The 17,729-nt window shown below is 34.5% G+C and overlaps 1 protein-coding gene across 2 annotated transcripts; it reads left to right on the top strand.

Moving 5' to 3' along the window:
- The first annotated feature begins 6,022 nt into the window (after positions 1–6,022).
- LOC112290645 (pullulanase 1, chloroplastic) lies at positions 6,023–15,528 on the top strand. 2 transcript variants are annotated; one of them, XM_024537158.3, is made up of 32 exons: positions 6,023–6,209; positions 6,411–6,540; positions 6,664–7,069; positions 7,329–7,500; positions 7,713–7,817; positions 8,135–8,270; positions 8,429–8,481; positions 8,656–8,764; positions 8,871–9,007; positions 9,340–9,539; positions 9,659–9,808; positions 9,957–10,017; positions 10,199–10,319; positions 10,486–10,576; positions 10,794–10,887; positions 10,975–11,070; positions 11,223–11,363; positions 11,538–11,588; positions 11,747–11,817; positions 11,952–12,044; positions 12,132–12,222; positions 12,513–12,584; positions 12,743–12,799; positions 13,022–13,090; positions 13,281–13,337; positions 13,512–13,586; positions 13,713–13,801; positions 13,928–14,005; positions 14,213–14,351; positions 14,528–14,637; positions 14,897–14,996; positions 15,139–15,528. In XM_024537158.3, exons 3-32 carry the CDS (start codon positions 6,753–6,755, stop codon positions 15,241–15,243), a joined length of 3,240 nt encoding a protein of 1,079 aa, XP_024392926.1. In that variant the 5' UTR covers positions 6,023–6,209; positions 6,411–6,540; positions 6,664–6,752; the 3' UTR covers positions 15,244–15,528. The 2 variants fall into 2 exon arrangements, with proteins under 2 accessions (XP_024392926.1, XP_073394285.1); XM_073538184.2 differs by lacking the exon at positions 6,023–6,209 and having other exon boundaries at positions 6,210–6,540.
- Positions 15,529–17,729: the final 2,201 nt, after the last annotated feature.

Below are 17,729 nucleotides of genomic sequence, written 5' to 3'. Positions count from 1 at the left end.
TATTATTTGTTTGGCCGTTCATCTACTAGAAATGCATCAAGTAGTATATGATCCAAATGATGAGGCATCTACAATTTTAGAACGTGCTAAAAGATAAAAGACAACATTAACTTCATTTTTTGAGACATGTACAGCAATTGTAGTAGCAAGAAAATATACATACCAACAATTTTCACAACATTTATTTTGGCATAAGACAAGAAAGATGTAGACGTTAAAAAAATATGGATTTGCTATTGGAAGATTATATTTTATAAATCTTGGAATGGAAAAAAGATATTATTTGAGGCTTTTGTTAATTCACGTTAAAGATCTATAATCATTTGAGCACTTAAAGTCTATTCATGGGATTTTCCATCCAACATTTAAAAGTACATGTGCAGCTTTAAGATTACTCAAAGATGGTGGAGAGTGGCAACAATGTTTAGAAGAAGCATCAAGAATACAAATTGGATCTCAATTAAGGTCATTGTTTGCTATTTTGCTATTACACAAAAATTTGCTAAATCCATTAAACCTATAGGAAAGATTTAGGAAAAACATCTTGAATGATTTCAATGCCCGTTTACAAAGAGAACATAGAATTAGCATTCTAATTGAGGAACAAATTAACGATTATGGATTTTTCTTGCTAGATAAGATTTTGCAAGACTCCAACAAAACTCTTATATAATTTCTTCCAATGCCATTACCGAGAAACAATTGGAATACAACTGTTAATAGAAATTGATTTATTATTGAAGAAAGAACATCGGACATTCAAGAATTATAAGCAAATTAGAGCAATATGTTCTACAATTGAATCGTGAACAAAGAAAGGCATATGATGATTTTGAGCCTCTATAATAAAAGAACATAGATGCATGTTTTTTCTAATCAGATGTGTAGGAATTGATAAGATATTTGTCTACAATACTTTAGCAACTAAAGATTGATTGATGCAAAAGATTGTCATATGTGTTGCATCATCAAGAATTGCCAAATTGCTACTTGAAGGAGGAAGAACTACCCATTCTACATTCAAGATTCTACTAGATTATAACAAAGACTCTTTTTATTCAATTACTAAGAATTTTGACCATGCTAAGTTTCTTCACCAAACTTCCTTTATTATTTAAGATGAACTTCTAATACAACATTGTTATTATCCTAAGAGAGTTGATCATTCTTTTAGAGACATTCGAGATATTGATCGTCCAGTTGGAAGAGCTATAATAGTTTTTGGTAGAGATTTTTGTCAAATATTGCCAGTGATTATGAAAAGAACTCGAGAAAAAATTATAATAGCATCTTTTTAATGTTCAATACTTTGGCCTCAAATAAAAATCCATACATTAAAAGAGAATATGAGGTTGAATTTAGAAGCACTTCAAGTAGATATTGAATTTGCTAATTGGCTTCTTCATGTATAGAATGCACACACAGGTTGTTATATTATAAATACTTATAATATATAAAAATTAATTAAAAAATATTATATGTTAATAAATCTAGATATATATTAAAGTGGTTAGTAGATTAAATTAAAAAGATTTTATATAAGATTCTTTACTTTTTTTTTTTACTTATTTTGATTTTGGTATTAAAAAAAATATAAGACCTAAATATTTAGTATGAAGCCTTGAAAGAAGGTGGAAGCCTAAGGATAAAAATTTAAACTAATAGGAGGCTAATTGAGAGCGATGAAAGCAAGGCATGGTGAGATGAAGGCAAAGAATAGAGAACTTCATCTCTATTGGTCGAATGCCATGTCCATGGACTTTGAGGAGGCTGCTCGCGATCTTAATAAGGATTTCAGCTACTTCAAGGAAGACATTTAGGAATTAGAAGCTAAGGTTGTAAAGTTTAGGGTTTGAGCTATACTTTGTATGCAAAAATTAGAGGATTTGGAGTTATGGTGAAGAAGATATAGTCATTTGAAGTTAAAGTGTTAATTTAAGACATATTTATTCTTTTGAGAATACGAGGAGTTTTACAACATGGGGCTTTTGAAGATCAGAAACTATGGCTAAAATAGTGATTTTAAGGTTTACATCTTTCATAAAAAAATTGTTGCTTTTGGAGTTCATGTAAAGGAGTTATAGGGAGTTGAAGGTAGTGCTTCCAAATCAAAGGCAATAAGTGAGCGGTTTTGTTTATAGTAATAGTTGGAGCCATAACTTGAGTTTTTGGACAAATTTTTGGCTCAATTTTTTTGGAGAATGTAATATTTTGTGTTAAAAAGCTATACATACAAACTTCATGGCATTTGAATATATATTTTGTGAGATATGAAGAAAATTGCACATGAGTGTATAAAAATTAGGGTTTGAAGCTATTGTTAGGATTTTGGTGATATTTTAAGTTCTGCAATGAATTTGTTATTGAAATTTATTGTAAAAGTTAATAAGAATACATTAATATCTCATGTTAAATTTGAATTTGTTTGATAGTCGGATTAGGAGATATGATGTGTTGAAGTTTGGAAAAATTTCTACATAAGGATATACAAGGTTTTAGAGGATTTCATCATATTTTGGGTATTATTGGTTACTTGAGGCTTATGTATTTGGTGTAATTGCTGAAAAAAGAAAACTTTATATATAAACTCAGTCTTTCTTATCACAAGATTTGTTTGAGTAATTAGTAACAACCAAGAACCCAATGCTTTCTTGAGGCAAATTCTCTCTACCCCGACAGTGTTATATATATAGATGGTAGTGCATTTAAATTCTTTATGATTGCATTATTATTAACTAATATTTCTATTTGTTACTTGCTAGATTGGAAATGGTACAAAATTATTGCTTGATCATGTAGTTAAGTTTTTTAATCACATGATTGTTGATCAACAATTAATATCCTTGGTGGATGTTGTTTATCCAAGGCTGGCAAAAGCTAGTCTGGTAAATGATACATTATTTAGAAATATAATCATTATATTTGAACGGAATGATGATATAGAGGATATTAATGAGAAGTTTATGGCTATATTTCCTAAAAAATAATAAGAATATCTAAGCGCTAATGAAGTTGTTGAAGATGGTATCGATAATAATAATATTTATTCAGTCAAATTCATCAAGTTGCTTAATCCATCTGGAATGCCTCAATCAAGGCTTTGTCTTAAGATTGAGACTCTGGTGATGCTACTAAGAAATATTGCTCCTTGCCAAGGACTTTGCAATGGAACTCGATTGATAATTACACAAATAATGGATTGAGTTCTTGAAGTAAGAATTCTTAGAAGAAAATTTGCTGGAAACTTGGTATTTATTCCATGGATTACACTAACTTCTACAACAAAAGAACTTCCAATTATTCTAAAGAGAAAGCAATTTTCCATCTGTTGTAAATTTTTTTCCATGGTGAACTTTATATAGCACTATTTCAATGCACTTCCTCCCATTCTATCAAGATTCTTCTTTCTAGAAATGATAATTTAAATTCCACAGTGAATATTTTTTTTTAGAAGTTTTAATTACATAAATATTAGTGATTTATTTTTTATATTTTATATTTTAATTTATTAATTTATTGACTTTAATACAGCTTTGATTGTCCTAACATACTTTTATGATTTAATATTTTATAATTTAATATTTTTTTTATATTTTCACAAGTAGTTCTTTAAAAAAAATTAATTACTTTTTTTATATATTATCTATGACAATGGCACGGGTTTACTTATCCTACTTCATACCTTAAAGTTCTATTGTGTATTTTATTGGGTTTATGATATAGTGCTTTGTTTTTGGGTTTTTGTTTAGTTTTTTTACTTTGTCTATTTGTTTGTTTGTTTGTTATTTTTATTTTATTTTATTTTTTTATGTTTGGATTTGTTGTTAGATTGGTATAATGTGGATTGGACTAAAGTTGTGTGCATAAAATTGGATTTTTGAATTTTATTATTTTCAAAAACTATTTATTATTTATCATATTTTATAATTTTAAGATTTTAATATTTATAATTTTTAGTATTTAAAATATTTATTTTTAAGAGAATATTTTATTTTATTATAATTTTATTATTCTAAAATAATATCTTATTTTATTATTATTTATTATTATTATTATTTTATTAAATTTTATTAATTATTTTTTATAATTTTTAGTTTTATTATTTTTATTTTTATTTTTATTTTTTTATATATTTTTTATTTTCAAGATTTTTTTAAAAATAATTCATTTTTTTTATAGTTTTTATAGTTACATTTATAGTTATTATTTGTGATAATAACATGGATTTATTTATCCTACTTCATATATAAAAGCTCCATCCTGTAATTTTTTTCTTTCTATTTATATTGTATTGTATTCTTTGGCTCACAAAAATAGCTTCATTTGAGTCACAGGTGACATGGATTCATCTAGTATATATATAAGCATATGTTTGATGATATTGGCCCATAATTGAATGCTATTGAAATAGATGTATTGTTTAGCAATGCAAATGTATGTAAGTGAATAGTTAAGATTTTTGAAGGAACTCATATTTCTTTCAAAATAAATGATAATTTTCTAAGTATTTATTAAGATTGAATTATTTGTATGAACATCATTATCATTATTATTTTAAATCAATTGATATGATTTTAGATTATGAAAGTTTATTGGAGATATTTTGTTCACATTGATTATATTTTTAACAATGAAACAAATTTTGGCTCTATGTTATGCCACACTATTAATCTGTTCATTATGTTCTTTATATTTTTTATCATATAAAGTGTAATAGAATATTTTTTTTCATCTCAAATATAATTATTTTGTTACAAACTTTTTTTTTTTAGTTTCTTTGCGAATTTTAATTAATAAGGTGTATTTTTGATGATTAAAGATAATATTTAAAAAAAAATGTAATGTCTTATAGCAAATTTAAAGACTTTCTTATATAATGCTCTAAATGTAAGATAGAGGATGAAAAGTGTTTATATTTGTTAATAGGTTCGTATTTTAATTAAGATAATGTATATAGTATTTGAAATCTTTGGCTAAATTATAATATATTTTGCTTGGTAAAGAATCAATCCAATAAAATGAAAAGCACTTGTATTTTATTAATTTATCATTCTTTTTAATTAATAAAAAAATAATAGAAATACCATAATTATTCTATAGACTTTTTAAAAATATTTTTTAAGAAAATATATATTATAAAAACATAATAATTTTAAGATTCTTTTACAAAACCAATCAAGTATAAGATTCAAAATATAACAAAATATATTCCATATTAAATATGGGTATTATTGATGTTAGCATAGTTTTTGCTATTGTGACCACACTCCTCCATCTACCAAATGCCTTCATAATTTTGACCATCGCCACCACAATCCACCTTTCATTCAACATATTTTTTTTAGTTTTTATCATACAACCACATTTAAATACTTCTTTAGTGGGAAAAGTCTGAAACAACTTTAAAATAATTTTATCAAGAACATCTTAATGTATTTTTATTCCAATTATACATACATACATACATCTCCATTAATGTGAAAATAATATCCACTTCCACTCTATGGGCATTTTTTTTTATTATCATATATTATTACTTCTATAGATGGTCGTTTTAACTATTCTCCATCAACAAATGTATAAAGTCATCTCATAATGTTGTGAAAAGAACAAATGCACGTCAGGTCAAGACAACAAAGAAAGTAACTCATCGCATAACGAGAGGGAGGATGACTCTCCACCCAAAAGACAATTCATCGACAAACCCTTAAAAGCAAAAAAAAAAAAAAAAAAAAAAGTTAAAAAAAAAAAGATAAACAAAAACTATTGCGTGCAACCCGGAGATAGAAATTTTGGGCATCGGAGCTCGCTCCGAAGCGCGAAGGATCGAAATGCATCGGCCGAGCGAATTGCGAGGCATGGATCTGTGCCAAGTGTGAGGCGCACCTCGTGTGAGGCTCCGAGGAATTGCCACTTGGTGGGCCGAAACTGTCCACAGATTTGTCACGATCTGACATTCCGAGGGTGGAATTGCGATGTGGGTCTTCTTCGCATCTTTCCTGGCATCAGCGTTGCCGAAGCTTGTGATCCATCCGTTTGCACAGGGAGCCCATGCCCCAGTAGATCTAATGGACGCCGGTCGGCGCTATGGAGGCACATTTCCGACGCAGAGATTTGTTTTCATCCGCCAGCCGATCCGGGCAACGCCCACTTGATGAATCTCACATACATTTGTGAGCTTTGAATCAGCGAGGAGTGCACATATCGCAGTGGGTGCTCCCGTTTCTCCCATATGTGCAAGATTCCTCTTCTCCTTCGTCGTGTTGTTTCGTTGCGCGCACGAGAAGCGGGCCAGTGTGTGGTTACGAGCATTTAGTTCTACCTTTTGGAAATATCAACCTCTGGGTTCCATCGACCCTGCTGGGTTCTCATCTCCGGTCGTTGATTTTAGTGTCGTTGCGTCCTTGCAGGCAAAGCTGCAGGGTGGTGCACTCAAGAATCTGAATCACGGACTTGTTTCGATTTCGCCTGATTTGGGCTGTGGTCTTCGTGTGAAGAACAGCAATTTGCAAATCGAAGGAAGAATGGATTGATTTGTTGGTGGATTACTCATTTCGCTGTTGGCTCTGTTTTTGATTCTCTGCTTGTGAGTGTTGCGGAATCTCACGTACCTGTAACGCCACATTGTAGATACTGAAATTGTCTATGGCTTCCTTTTTGCAGCTGGCACAACCTGTACACCCAGAAATCTTGTGTCAATTCTCGGTGTATCTTTCCCACAAATTGATTCTGGAATTTTAAAGTCTGAGACAATGGTGACACCTGTTGCATCATCATCGCCTGCGCTGCATTTAATTCCTGCACTGTGCGCCTCATCGCGCAACGCAAGCCTTCACTCTAAAGAGTCTAAAATTATATGGAGCACGAGTAAAAGCAAACTAAAACAGGATCCCTCGGCCACATTGAGTTCCCCGTGGAGGGCATCTCGAAGTGCAGCTCTGTTCAGCAGTGAGGTCGTGCGTCCTTCCCCACGTCCCAGAAACTTGACATCGAGCATTTCAGTGCAATTAACTGAGAAGATGGCGGACAATGCGGATAAGACCGTGCGCTACAAAATTCATTATTACAGGTATACGTCTGGTTTATCAACCTTGTCATGCTTCTCTGCTGCACAACTCAGCTAAATGTTCTTTGGTATTACGTCATGTGTGTAAACATACGCATATTTGTAGACCTAAAATAAGCCGATTCTGAAATGTATTCTTCGCTGCCAAGGGTCTTTGGAAGTTTTCTTCTGCACCTGATCGCTTAGCGAGGATTTTCTCTAGTCAGTCAGTCCTGCATTCTGTGAGTGTGTCATAATCTGCATTTCTTTGTAAATTTTTTAGGAAGAATGGGGTCTACGATCACTGGGGTTTGCACATTTGGGGTCGCATCGCATCGCCAACTGAATGGAATAGCCCTTTAGCTCCCGCTGGTTCGGACGAATTTGGAATCTATTGGGAGGTGGATGCCATGGACGGTGAAGTTCATTTTGTTGTGCATCAAGGGGACAGTAAGGTATTCGTTAGGGCTTCCTCGGGTTACGCCTCTCCTGATCAAACACTGATCCGGGGTCCCAACCCTTTTTTTGTGTTAGTTTCTTTCCACAAGTAGATAGTGACACTGATATTCGGTTTGGGAATTAATCCCAAGTTCGCAAACCCTAAGTTTATGTTGCAAAAGAACCCAAGTACTTACCTTGACTTGTATACCATCAAATGTGGTTGCAGGACTGTGAGGGGACCATCTCGTCTGGAAAGGACATCGAGGTATGGCTAGTTTCAGGGAGACCGACAGTTTTTTCACAAAAGCCTGATCCCAAATGTCTTCCCCAGGTTCGTCTACAATCATAAACTGATGTTGGAGGTTATGTCGTAGATTTCTATTACAATAGATTAAGTTTACGCAGTGTGGTCAGCAACTTAAAGATACAGTAGCGAGCTTGTCCTCGATATTGGTTAAATATCTGCGTGCCCTCTTATGTCTGATTACGTTATTTTTGTCAATGAATGTATAGGATGATGAACCTTGTCTCTTGCCTGTTGCGACTATTCTTTCCAAGGATCAATAATCTTCATAAACACTAATTCCAATAGAGTAGATGTTCCACGTGTAATTTTAGCTTTTTATGTAACCAAGGTGAAATTGACAGGGTGACCTTAGCAAATCACGAGCGTTCTGGATTAAGGAGGATTTGCTTGCTTGGAACGCCAGTAATGAAAACGACAAGTTTTTCCTACATTCCAGCAATGCTGCTAGTCTAAAAGTCACTGCAAATGGTGTAGAAGGTAGGGATTGCTCCCAATTTTGCACTCTTGGCAAGTTGATAAAACTCTTTGTGCTTTCTGTAAATGTGTTGCTATCTATCCATTTAACTCAGTATCCAAGAGAAAATTTAGTCTCTAATAATATTTTGGATCTGATATTGTGCGGTTTTCGTTGACAGGTGCGGACGTTGTCGTAAAGCTGGCAGAAGATCCGAATGGTTTACCCCCGAAGGTAGCAAATCAGCACAAAATTGTGAATCTCGTTTGCAATCCTTTACTTACTATGCACAGCAGTTTGCTTTTACATCTTACAAATGTAATGTAGTATTCAAATCAACCTTGTCTAAGGTTGGACTCCAGCTGAACTTTGATGCGATGGAGGTATAACAAAAATCTGTCCTGCCAGGTGTTGGACAAGTTTCCTCACATCTCAGGTTATCGCGCTCTGCGGATTCCTACCGATGTAGATGTCAAGAAAATATTGAAGACTCAGTTAGCCTTGTCAGCTACTGATGGTGAGTACCCCGAGCTCGTTTTCTTGTTAGAGTGAATATTCTCATGGCCGCTGCTCTTCACTCTGTCACCTTCAACTAAAGGGCGTCATGGGCTTGTCCTGAACAGAACAAGGACAAGCTACAGATGCTACGGGTATCCAAGTGGGAGGTGTTTTGGATGATTTGTTTGCCTACGACGGCCCTCTTGGCGCGAATGCAATAAAAGATGGTGTTTCAATCAACCTTTGGGCACCTACAGCACAGGTATTGTCTTATTCATATTCTTGCTTTTTTCAAACAACTGTGAAAGTGCTTGTTGTATGGATGCTTCTGAAGTTTTGAACTTGAACACAGGATCAGCAGGTACTTTTCGAACGGTCACAGCTACTGTTCAAATGTCACAAACTAATTGAATTTTATAATGGCACATCAATAGCACATTTCACCTTTGTTGGAGGAATTCCCTCCTCTCTTTTGCTTTCTACTGCCAACAGGCAATTTTTTACTTAATAGAGATGATCAATTATGATAGTCTTTAGACAGACAGAATTTGGCATTCTACTCAATGCAGTTCAAGCTGATTATTATGTATGTAGAATGTGCGTTTGTTTTTGTATTCTACACCAACAGGTGGAGAGCCTGAAGAGAAACTGCAGCTCCACGAAAGCAACGGTGTGTGGTCGACTTTTGGACCAATCTCTTGGAAGGGCAAATACTACCTCTATGAGGTTACAGTTTACCATCCAGCATCTCGAGTAGTTGAAGTTTCTCTGGCAAACGATCCCTATTCTCGTGGGTAAGGACATAAACGCCACGCTCCTCTCGACAACTATACTTCTGTTGACTATTAGTTTTTGTAATTTTATCACAGTGGTGATATTCCTTAACGATTTGCGCCGGGGTTGGTACAAGCAGCCTTTCTGTCAATGGAGAGAAGTCTCTTATTATAGACATGGCGGATGCACATCTTGCTCCCGAAGGTTGGACAAACCTTGGCAACGAGAAGCCTCATCTTGAATCATTCAACGACATGGCCATTTATGAGCTTCACATCAGAGATTTCAGGTATGTCATTTTCACAGAAGCATATCCTCGTGAATCGAAATTCACTTGTGGATTTAGAAATTCATGTTTTTTCTGTCGGAAACGTTTATTCTTTGCATGAAGCACTTATCCAGCAACCACTTTTAAAGTTTATCTTTTTTCCTCCCAGCATATCAGATAAGACCGTTGATCCAGCAGTGGCGGGAGGATACTTGGCATTTGCACAGAAGGTACGAATTGAACTTGATGAAATTGTTATGTCATTTGACGTTTATCATCTTTCTAAGATATTAACCCTCCTTGATGTCAATATTGAATTGAATTCAGGAGAATAAATTGTTGATTGAAGTTCATGTGTTTCCTTATCTCTTCGTCATCGACTGCAATTTTTGACAATTTTCACTTGCTCAGGATTCTGCAGGAGTAACTCATTTGAAGAAGCTGGCTGAAGCTGGTCTCACGCATGTTCACCTCCTCCCCTCCTTTGACTTTTCAAGTGTCGACGAAAGAAAAGAGACGTGGAAAACTGTCGGTAAGTTCCAGGCTTGTTCTTGTTATCTTCAATTTTCAATGATGCTACACAGAGTTGACTCTACTGCAGACGCCTAATTTATTCAAATTTGTTAGGCATGAGAATAAACTTCTAGATCGAAACTTTCCTTCTAAATGCCTGGGTTTGAATTGTTTCGTCCTTTTAGATGAGGATAAACTGTCTATGTATGCACCCAATTCAGAGGAGCAACAAAAAGCCATTGTGGCAATTCAGGACCAAGATGCCTTCAACTGGGGGTAAGCTGATTTGCAACTTTTAATTGTTTATCTGTGTCATTTAGCTCTGAACCTTTTGTGCATCTGTACTCTCTTCAATACAAGTAGAGCGTGGTCTTTTGCACCTTTTGTATCATTCTAGATTTACTTTATTACGAAACGTCTTTCTTTCAGAAATGCTGCATCAATATCGTGTCCTTCGAATGCAATTCAAGTAATACTGAGGCGTGCTGTGCAGATACGATCCAATATATTGGGGTGTGCCAGAAGGCAGTTACGCAACTGATCCTAATGGTCCGGCCCGTACAGTGGAGTTTCGGACTATGGTGCAGGTGAGGCAGAACTGGTTGCTTAAAATGTCGTCTTTTATTCCCCTAGTTACTGCTGCATGATCCTAACCGGTCGAGCCCTGTCTCCAGGCCCTCAACAGGTCGGGATTACGTGTTATCCTGGACGTCGTCTATAACCATCTTCATGGCAGCGGCCCTTCGGGCCATCACTCGTGTTTGGATAAGGTAATGTGGATACTACCAAAAGTTTAGATAATGTCGAGTTACAGAACATTCTATTGCATATCCATAGGTCTCAAACCAGCTATACTTATGGAATGTCCGATGTTTTTAACCTTTCGCATTACACACTTTTTCCCGCGTCTATTGACCAACAGGTAGTACCACATTATTACCTTCGGCTGAACAAGGACGGATATGTAGAGAACAGTACCTGCATGAACAACACAGCCTGTGAACATTACATGGTGGACCGACTTATTGTCGACGACCTTAAGCATTGGGCAGTGAACTACAAGGTTTTCAATCATTCCTTTGCTTTAGATAGCTTGTGCAGAAAACTTGCTTTGACGATTTACTTCCCAAGTCTTTGTTAGCTGAAATACTATTTATGGCGTATTTGAGCTGTGTTGAGCAGTTAACCTCTCCTGAATTTGAACTGTATCTGAATCTTATTTGACATGTCTGTTCAGGTGGATGGCTTCCGCTTTGATCTTATGGGGCACTTAATGAAGCATACGATGGTAAGCTCTCTATTCATATTCGTCCTTTGTAGAAAATTTGGAATTACTAGAGGTCCGTAATCCGTTTATTTAATTGATCATGGCTGATTAAGTCGAGCTTTCAAGCGATATTTTCTTTCGTGCTTCACTCGGTCAGTTACTGAGACTTTACGTTGCAGGTAAGAGCAAAAGAGGTACTCAGAAGATTGACACTCCAAAAGGATGGTGTGGACGGTTCAAAGATCTATATGTGAGTTCTTGCATACTTTCGCCATGTCACCATTTTGCATTCCTGATTCCCGCTAGTTAGTTTGGAACGTGATCATTAAAATATAAAGTAGCAACACTTAACACTGCAAGCTTATTCTGTTTCTAATTGTGCAGTTATGGAGAAGGATGGGATTTTGGCGAAGTGGCCAATAATGCACGCGGTGTAAACGCCGTTCAACAGAATTTAGCTGGGACAGGCATTGGCAGGTTGGCTTGCTTGCACTGATAGACGATACTGTTGCTTTGATACAAACGTAGTAATATGTCCTCTAAAATCTATTGGTTTGGGCGCAGCTTCAATGATCGCATACGCGACACTTGTCTCGGTGGATCTCCATTTGGAGATCCCTTGCAACAGGGTCTGGTCACCGGCCTTGCTCTCCAGGTAACACACTTCCTAGAGATGAGTCGTGTAAATTCTAGGTAGTGCTGTCAACAACGATTATATTACCGAAGGCCCATCTAGGATACTGAACGAAAGCCTATATGATTTTATGGTGTGCATTAATTTGTCTTCATTAAAACTTGAATTTCCAGTTAAATCCATATTTTGCATCTTTGTGATGGAAATCAGATTTCTTTTATTTTACAGTAAATTTTTCATTTGAACCATGCATACATGGCAGAGAAATATGGATCTCCTGGGTTTGACTTTACACGCACCTGTGTTTGCAGCCCAACTCTTTGTTCCAGGGCGGTGAAGACGCCATGCACAATGCTCTTGCAGCAACAACGGACTGGGTGATGGTAAAAGCCGTGGTGCCCTTGTATTACTTGCACACATTCGGATAGACCCATTGTAGTACCTTCACAGCAAAGATGATATGATGTAATGGCGGTTACATACTTTTCTTTTGTCACACTGTGTCAACTAATGAATATCGAAATTTTGTTTAATTTAACAGCTAGGAATTGCTGCCAATTTGAAAGACTACTCATTTGTCTCCTACAAGGGAAATGAGGTATGCTTGATCAGCAGGAAATTCCTTTCTTCTACTCAAGAACTTTGTCTTTGACTGTGCCCGTACAACTATACTTCGAAGTAACTACGGAAACCTCAAGCACTGAGTACTCTTCGATTAGAGTTTCTTGGAGTTTGTTTGAGCTTACGAAATCTATTATGATTTCATTTTATTTTACTTCATCTTGGACATCTCAGTATTCTAAAAACCCAACTTGCGCAGGTGAAAGGAGATGAGGTTCTCACTCATGACGGTAAACCAGTGGCGTATGCTTCCAGTCCAGAAGAGTTGGTGTGTGACCCCTTTATTTCTGTTTTGTTTTGTTTTCCTCATAGAAATCGATAAAATTTGAATCCTACAGGTTGCCTTGAAAGACGTTGACGATGGTATCCTGAATGGTCATGTTGCAACAGTATAATCCTACAGCGTTTTATCTAATATTCTACTTTTGACGTGCTTTTGTTTATGCTCGTCTGTCCAGGTGAATTACGTCTCGGCACATGACAACGAGACGTTATTTGACATCGTCATGCTGAAGGTTAGATTTTAGTTGCCAATTTTCTTACATACAGGGGAAAATTATTATTAGAACTAGTGAATGGGTTCTTGTCCAGGGCGAGCCATTTTGGCACAAAACTGTGTGATGTTTTCCTAATTCTGAGCAGACGACTACGAAATTTTGGTTTTAACTTTAAAAGTTTTGGAGGTGCAGAGTGCAGATGAAGTAACTTTGGAACAGAGGTGCCGCATTAACCATCTTGCGACCAGTATCGTTGCCCTCGCTCAGGTTTAGATATTGACCGCTCATCTGATATCTATTCGATATCTGGCATAATGAATGGTTTACCAGTATGCAATCTTTTACTTAATTATCTAAAATAGTAAGTACTGAACCATGGTTTGTCCGCTACAGGGAATTCCTTTCTTTCATGCAGGAGACGAATTACTACGTTCCAAGTCCTTGGATCGTGATTCTTACAACTCAGGGGACTGGTTTAATAGGTATGGTCTGAACATGAAATTTTTCATTCTCACGCTCTGCTTAATTTTTCTGCTCTATCCTAGGACAGGACACCTCTTTCGATTTTAAAGCTGTGTACGATTTGCTTAATCTGGTGCAAACTGCAGGCTAGATTTCTCATATGAATCAAATAATTGGGGTGTTGGTCTTCCTCCTATGGGCAAAAATGGTGAAAAGTGGCCACTGTAAGCACCTCAGTCTTACGTTTAATTTTTAAATGCTTTGTATGTTGTTTTGATCTAGGACTTTGCTTCGAGTTTATAATATAGTGAATATGAGCATGTGAGCATTGTCATTTTTGTAAATGTTAACTTTTTTATCTCCTTGAAGCCAATACGAAACGAGACCTCCTCTTCACTAATCGAAGAATGATTCTTCTATTTCTCTCGCAGCATGCGGCATTTACTGGGTAATCCAGCATTTAAGCCCAGCAGGAAACACATCCTTGCCGCGTTGGCGAACTTCCAAGAGTTCCTGCGCATACGGTTCTCATCACCACTGTTTCGGCTGAGAACCGCAAATGCTGTTCAGGTACTCGCACAGAATTTTAACTGTGATGTTGGGGCTTACACAAGTCGATTAAAATGGATGTTGCATGACTATATAATGGAGTTTCCGTTTATTTATTAAGGCCTGGCTAAATCGTGAGGATCTGTACCTAGTGCACAGAGTTTTATTCTCTTTCTTTTTTATGGTGTCCCTTCCAGGCAAGGCTGAATTTCCATAATACGGGACCTTCAAGCATCCCTGGAGTCATCATGTTCAGCTTGCATGACGGTGATGAGGGAAAACCCGGCCTTACTCAACTCGATCCAAAGTAAGAACCAAAACTATTTCTGAGTCTATATTAATATATGTGATTGTTACTTGTAATTAGTATATACTGTAGTAATGTAATGAAGTTGAGAATACTTAACGGTATTAGCCTCAAATTTTGTGATCAAATATGTCAATAATCTACCTATCACCAGCATGAAGTTTCCTTCATGCAGGTAGTTACTTTAAAGGTCGTAGATCGTCATTGTCAAGTTCGACAAAGAAGACAATTAAGTAACCGGCGTGGTTTTGTTTTGCAGTTTCAGATGCATTGCTGTCGTGATCAATGCTAGGCCAACGAAGCTCGATTTTGAGGTTAATACATTCAAGCATTGCAATTTGACACTTCATCCTATCCAGGTATGAGCTGATGTTTTGTGTTTCCTTTGTTAATTCTCCAAACTACGAAGATACACACCGAGTAAACCAACTGAAAAAGATGTTATACTGATTTTATCTCGTATAAAACCATGTTTGGACGCTAAACATCATGAGTTAACAGGAACATTCCGCGGATGAAGTCGTAAAAAAATCTTCCTTTGAACCAAGCAAAGCAATTTTTAGGGTGCCCCCCCGGACAACTGCGGTGTTTGTGGAGTTGAGGTGACCAAAAGGAACTTAAAAATATTTTTGCTATATTTTTTACATAGTAATTTTTCTTTAATTCAGAATGAGTAGCCGTAGATATACTGTTGAAGAGCTGGTAATAAGAGGAAATGAGCACATCCTGGTGCTTTCTTCATACTTCTGTGACCTTCCAAGCGCTGAAGCTTAGTAACAGGTTTTGCACAGGTTACACTGGTATTGAAAGAATAATTTTCAATTTCTGTAGCAATCTCAGAGGAATATTTGTTTTAAAAGATTTCTTAAATGGAATATGCTATTAACATTCCGCAATGATCAAAGTCATCTCTAACTTTTTCGGTAAATGGTTTATTAGAAGCGATATCAGCTTGAGAAGGTTGTTTATTCATGGTCATCATACTACAATTACATATCATCGTAGCCATTTTTCAAATCGTATGGAGACAAAAAGAAGTATTATTTACTACTTTTATTCTGAACAACAAACGAAAATTGGCTCAACTTGATTCAAAATTAACACTTGACAAATAGGAAAAGAAAAGAGAAAACCAAATCAGAAGCAAACAAACCAAATAAGTATATCAATAGCAACATTGTTGCAACATATGACCTCAGTGAATCCTTAGTGCAAAATCTTGGTTTTCTCTTTAAATTTTGGTTTACATCTCAAAAAGGAAACAAGGTATATATTTTTATTTTTATTTTAATGTGGGCAACAATGTAATGTAATGAAACCTTGATTGTTTAGTTGTAAGCAGATACGTTTTGATAAATTAAGATATCTTAGCAATATGTTTATTTACTAAGATATCTTGATTTATCATATTAAAGATATTACAAAGTATTGTAAACAATAATACACTGATTGATATGCATTATTTCGAAAATTATTAAAAAAGTGACTAAAAAATGTGAGTGAACATATTGATTATGATCAGAACATCAAATTCTAAATATATGTGCTAAATTTTTTAGATGAAAGATTAACACAAGCAAACATTATTTATTTATAGGGCAACACTAAAGTAAAAGTAAATATAATCTAATGGCAAGAAAACCAAGTTATGAATCAAGACTAAAAATCAATGTTGTGTATTTGACGCAAGTAAAAGAATATCAGTACTAAAGTGTATCATGTTGGAATAAATGTTTTGTTTAGTGAAACAAAAATTTCATTGTCATGACTTATGATGGTTAAATTTCCGTAATGATCATAATAAAAATAAAGATAAAAATAAATCCAATGCGAAACTTCAATTTTGTAAATTCTGAATTAAACAAAGTATTGTAATTTGAAGTTGCATGCATTAAAATCTTAAATTTAAGGCTTCATTTTTAAGGACATTCAGACATCTTTCATGTTTTAAAATTTTTTCCTCTTATATTAACTTATATTTTTCTTATCCTTTTTTTAATATAAAAATCAGAAATTAAAATTTATCAATTTTAAATTTTTTTTGATGTATAATGAATTCTTTAAAAACACCTACTAAGTGTACTGACCAATTCATAATTATATATAAATGTTGTTGAGTATCCATGAAATGAAACTAATTTATAATTAGATAACCTGAATGAAAAGTGTGTCATTAGTATGGGAGTTAAAATTTCATTTTTACATGACTAAATTTTAGAAGAGCAATTATCATTATGATTTATTATAATAATGCACAAAAGGATAAGAGCGAAACCTAAATTAATATGAATTTACTTTTTCAAAAATATTGTTACAATTTCTGAAGAATATTTTATTTTTTAATTCTTTGAATATTGGACATATTAAAAAATAAAATAAATATATTAATTAATTTATTTTATGAAAATAAATATTTTTTTATTAATATTTGAAATGGTTATTTTAGGATTTTTATTTATTCTGTATACTTTAAAGATTTTTAAAATGAAGGTTACGTAATTATCACGCTATAATAGAATGAAACGTTATGCCAAATATTTATCTTGGAATTGAATATCTAATATACACTCAAAAAATGTATTTCATTTATTCCTCAAAAAAAAAAAAAAAAAAACAAAACACAAAACACAAAACAGAAGCAAATATTCATCATTAATATACTAAACTAATACTATTTAACAATACTGATTGTAATGCACTAATTTTCCTACAAACCACACTTTTTTATTTTTTATTTTTTATTACTATTCGAATTCCTCTGTAGAAGTGTGACAAGAAAAAAATAAAAAATAAAATAAAAACATAATGTACTATATCTCCAGAAAGATGACTTCAAAACCCAGCTTTACTTGTGATGAATCGCATTTGAATTTTGTGTTTCTGTCATCGCCAATGATTTGCTAGATGGTGATATGACCTTCAAATTCTCTAACCCTTTCTCATTATTAAATAAATAAATGTTTGCCACAGTTTTTAGTGCTTTGTCATGCTGGCTTTCTTCTTCTCTTGGTGAAAATACATTCCCAAATGGAGCTCTGTGTTTGGACAACTGAAATTATTGCCACTTATCCAACTTACTGTCAACTGCCTCT

This window comes from Physcomitrium patens, chromosome 13 (assembly GCF_059467195.1).
Source record: "Physcomitrium patens ecotype Gransden chromosome 13, ASM5946719v1, whole genome shotgun sequence".
Lineage (NCBI taxonomy): Eukaryota > Viridiplantae > Streptophyta > Bryopsida > Funariales > Funariaceae > Physcomitrium > Physcomitrium patens.
Note: the sequence above shows the minus strand (reverse complement) of the source record. Positions and strands in the feature narration are given on the sequence as shown.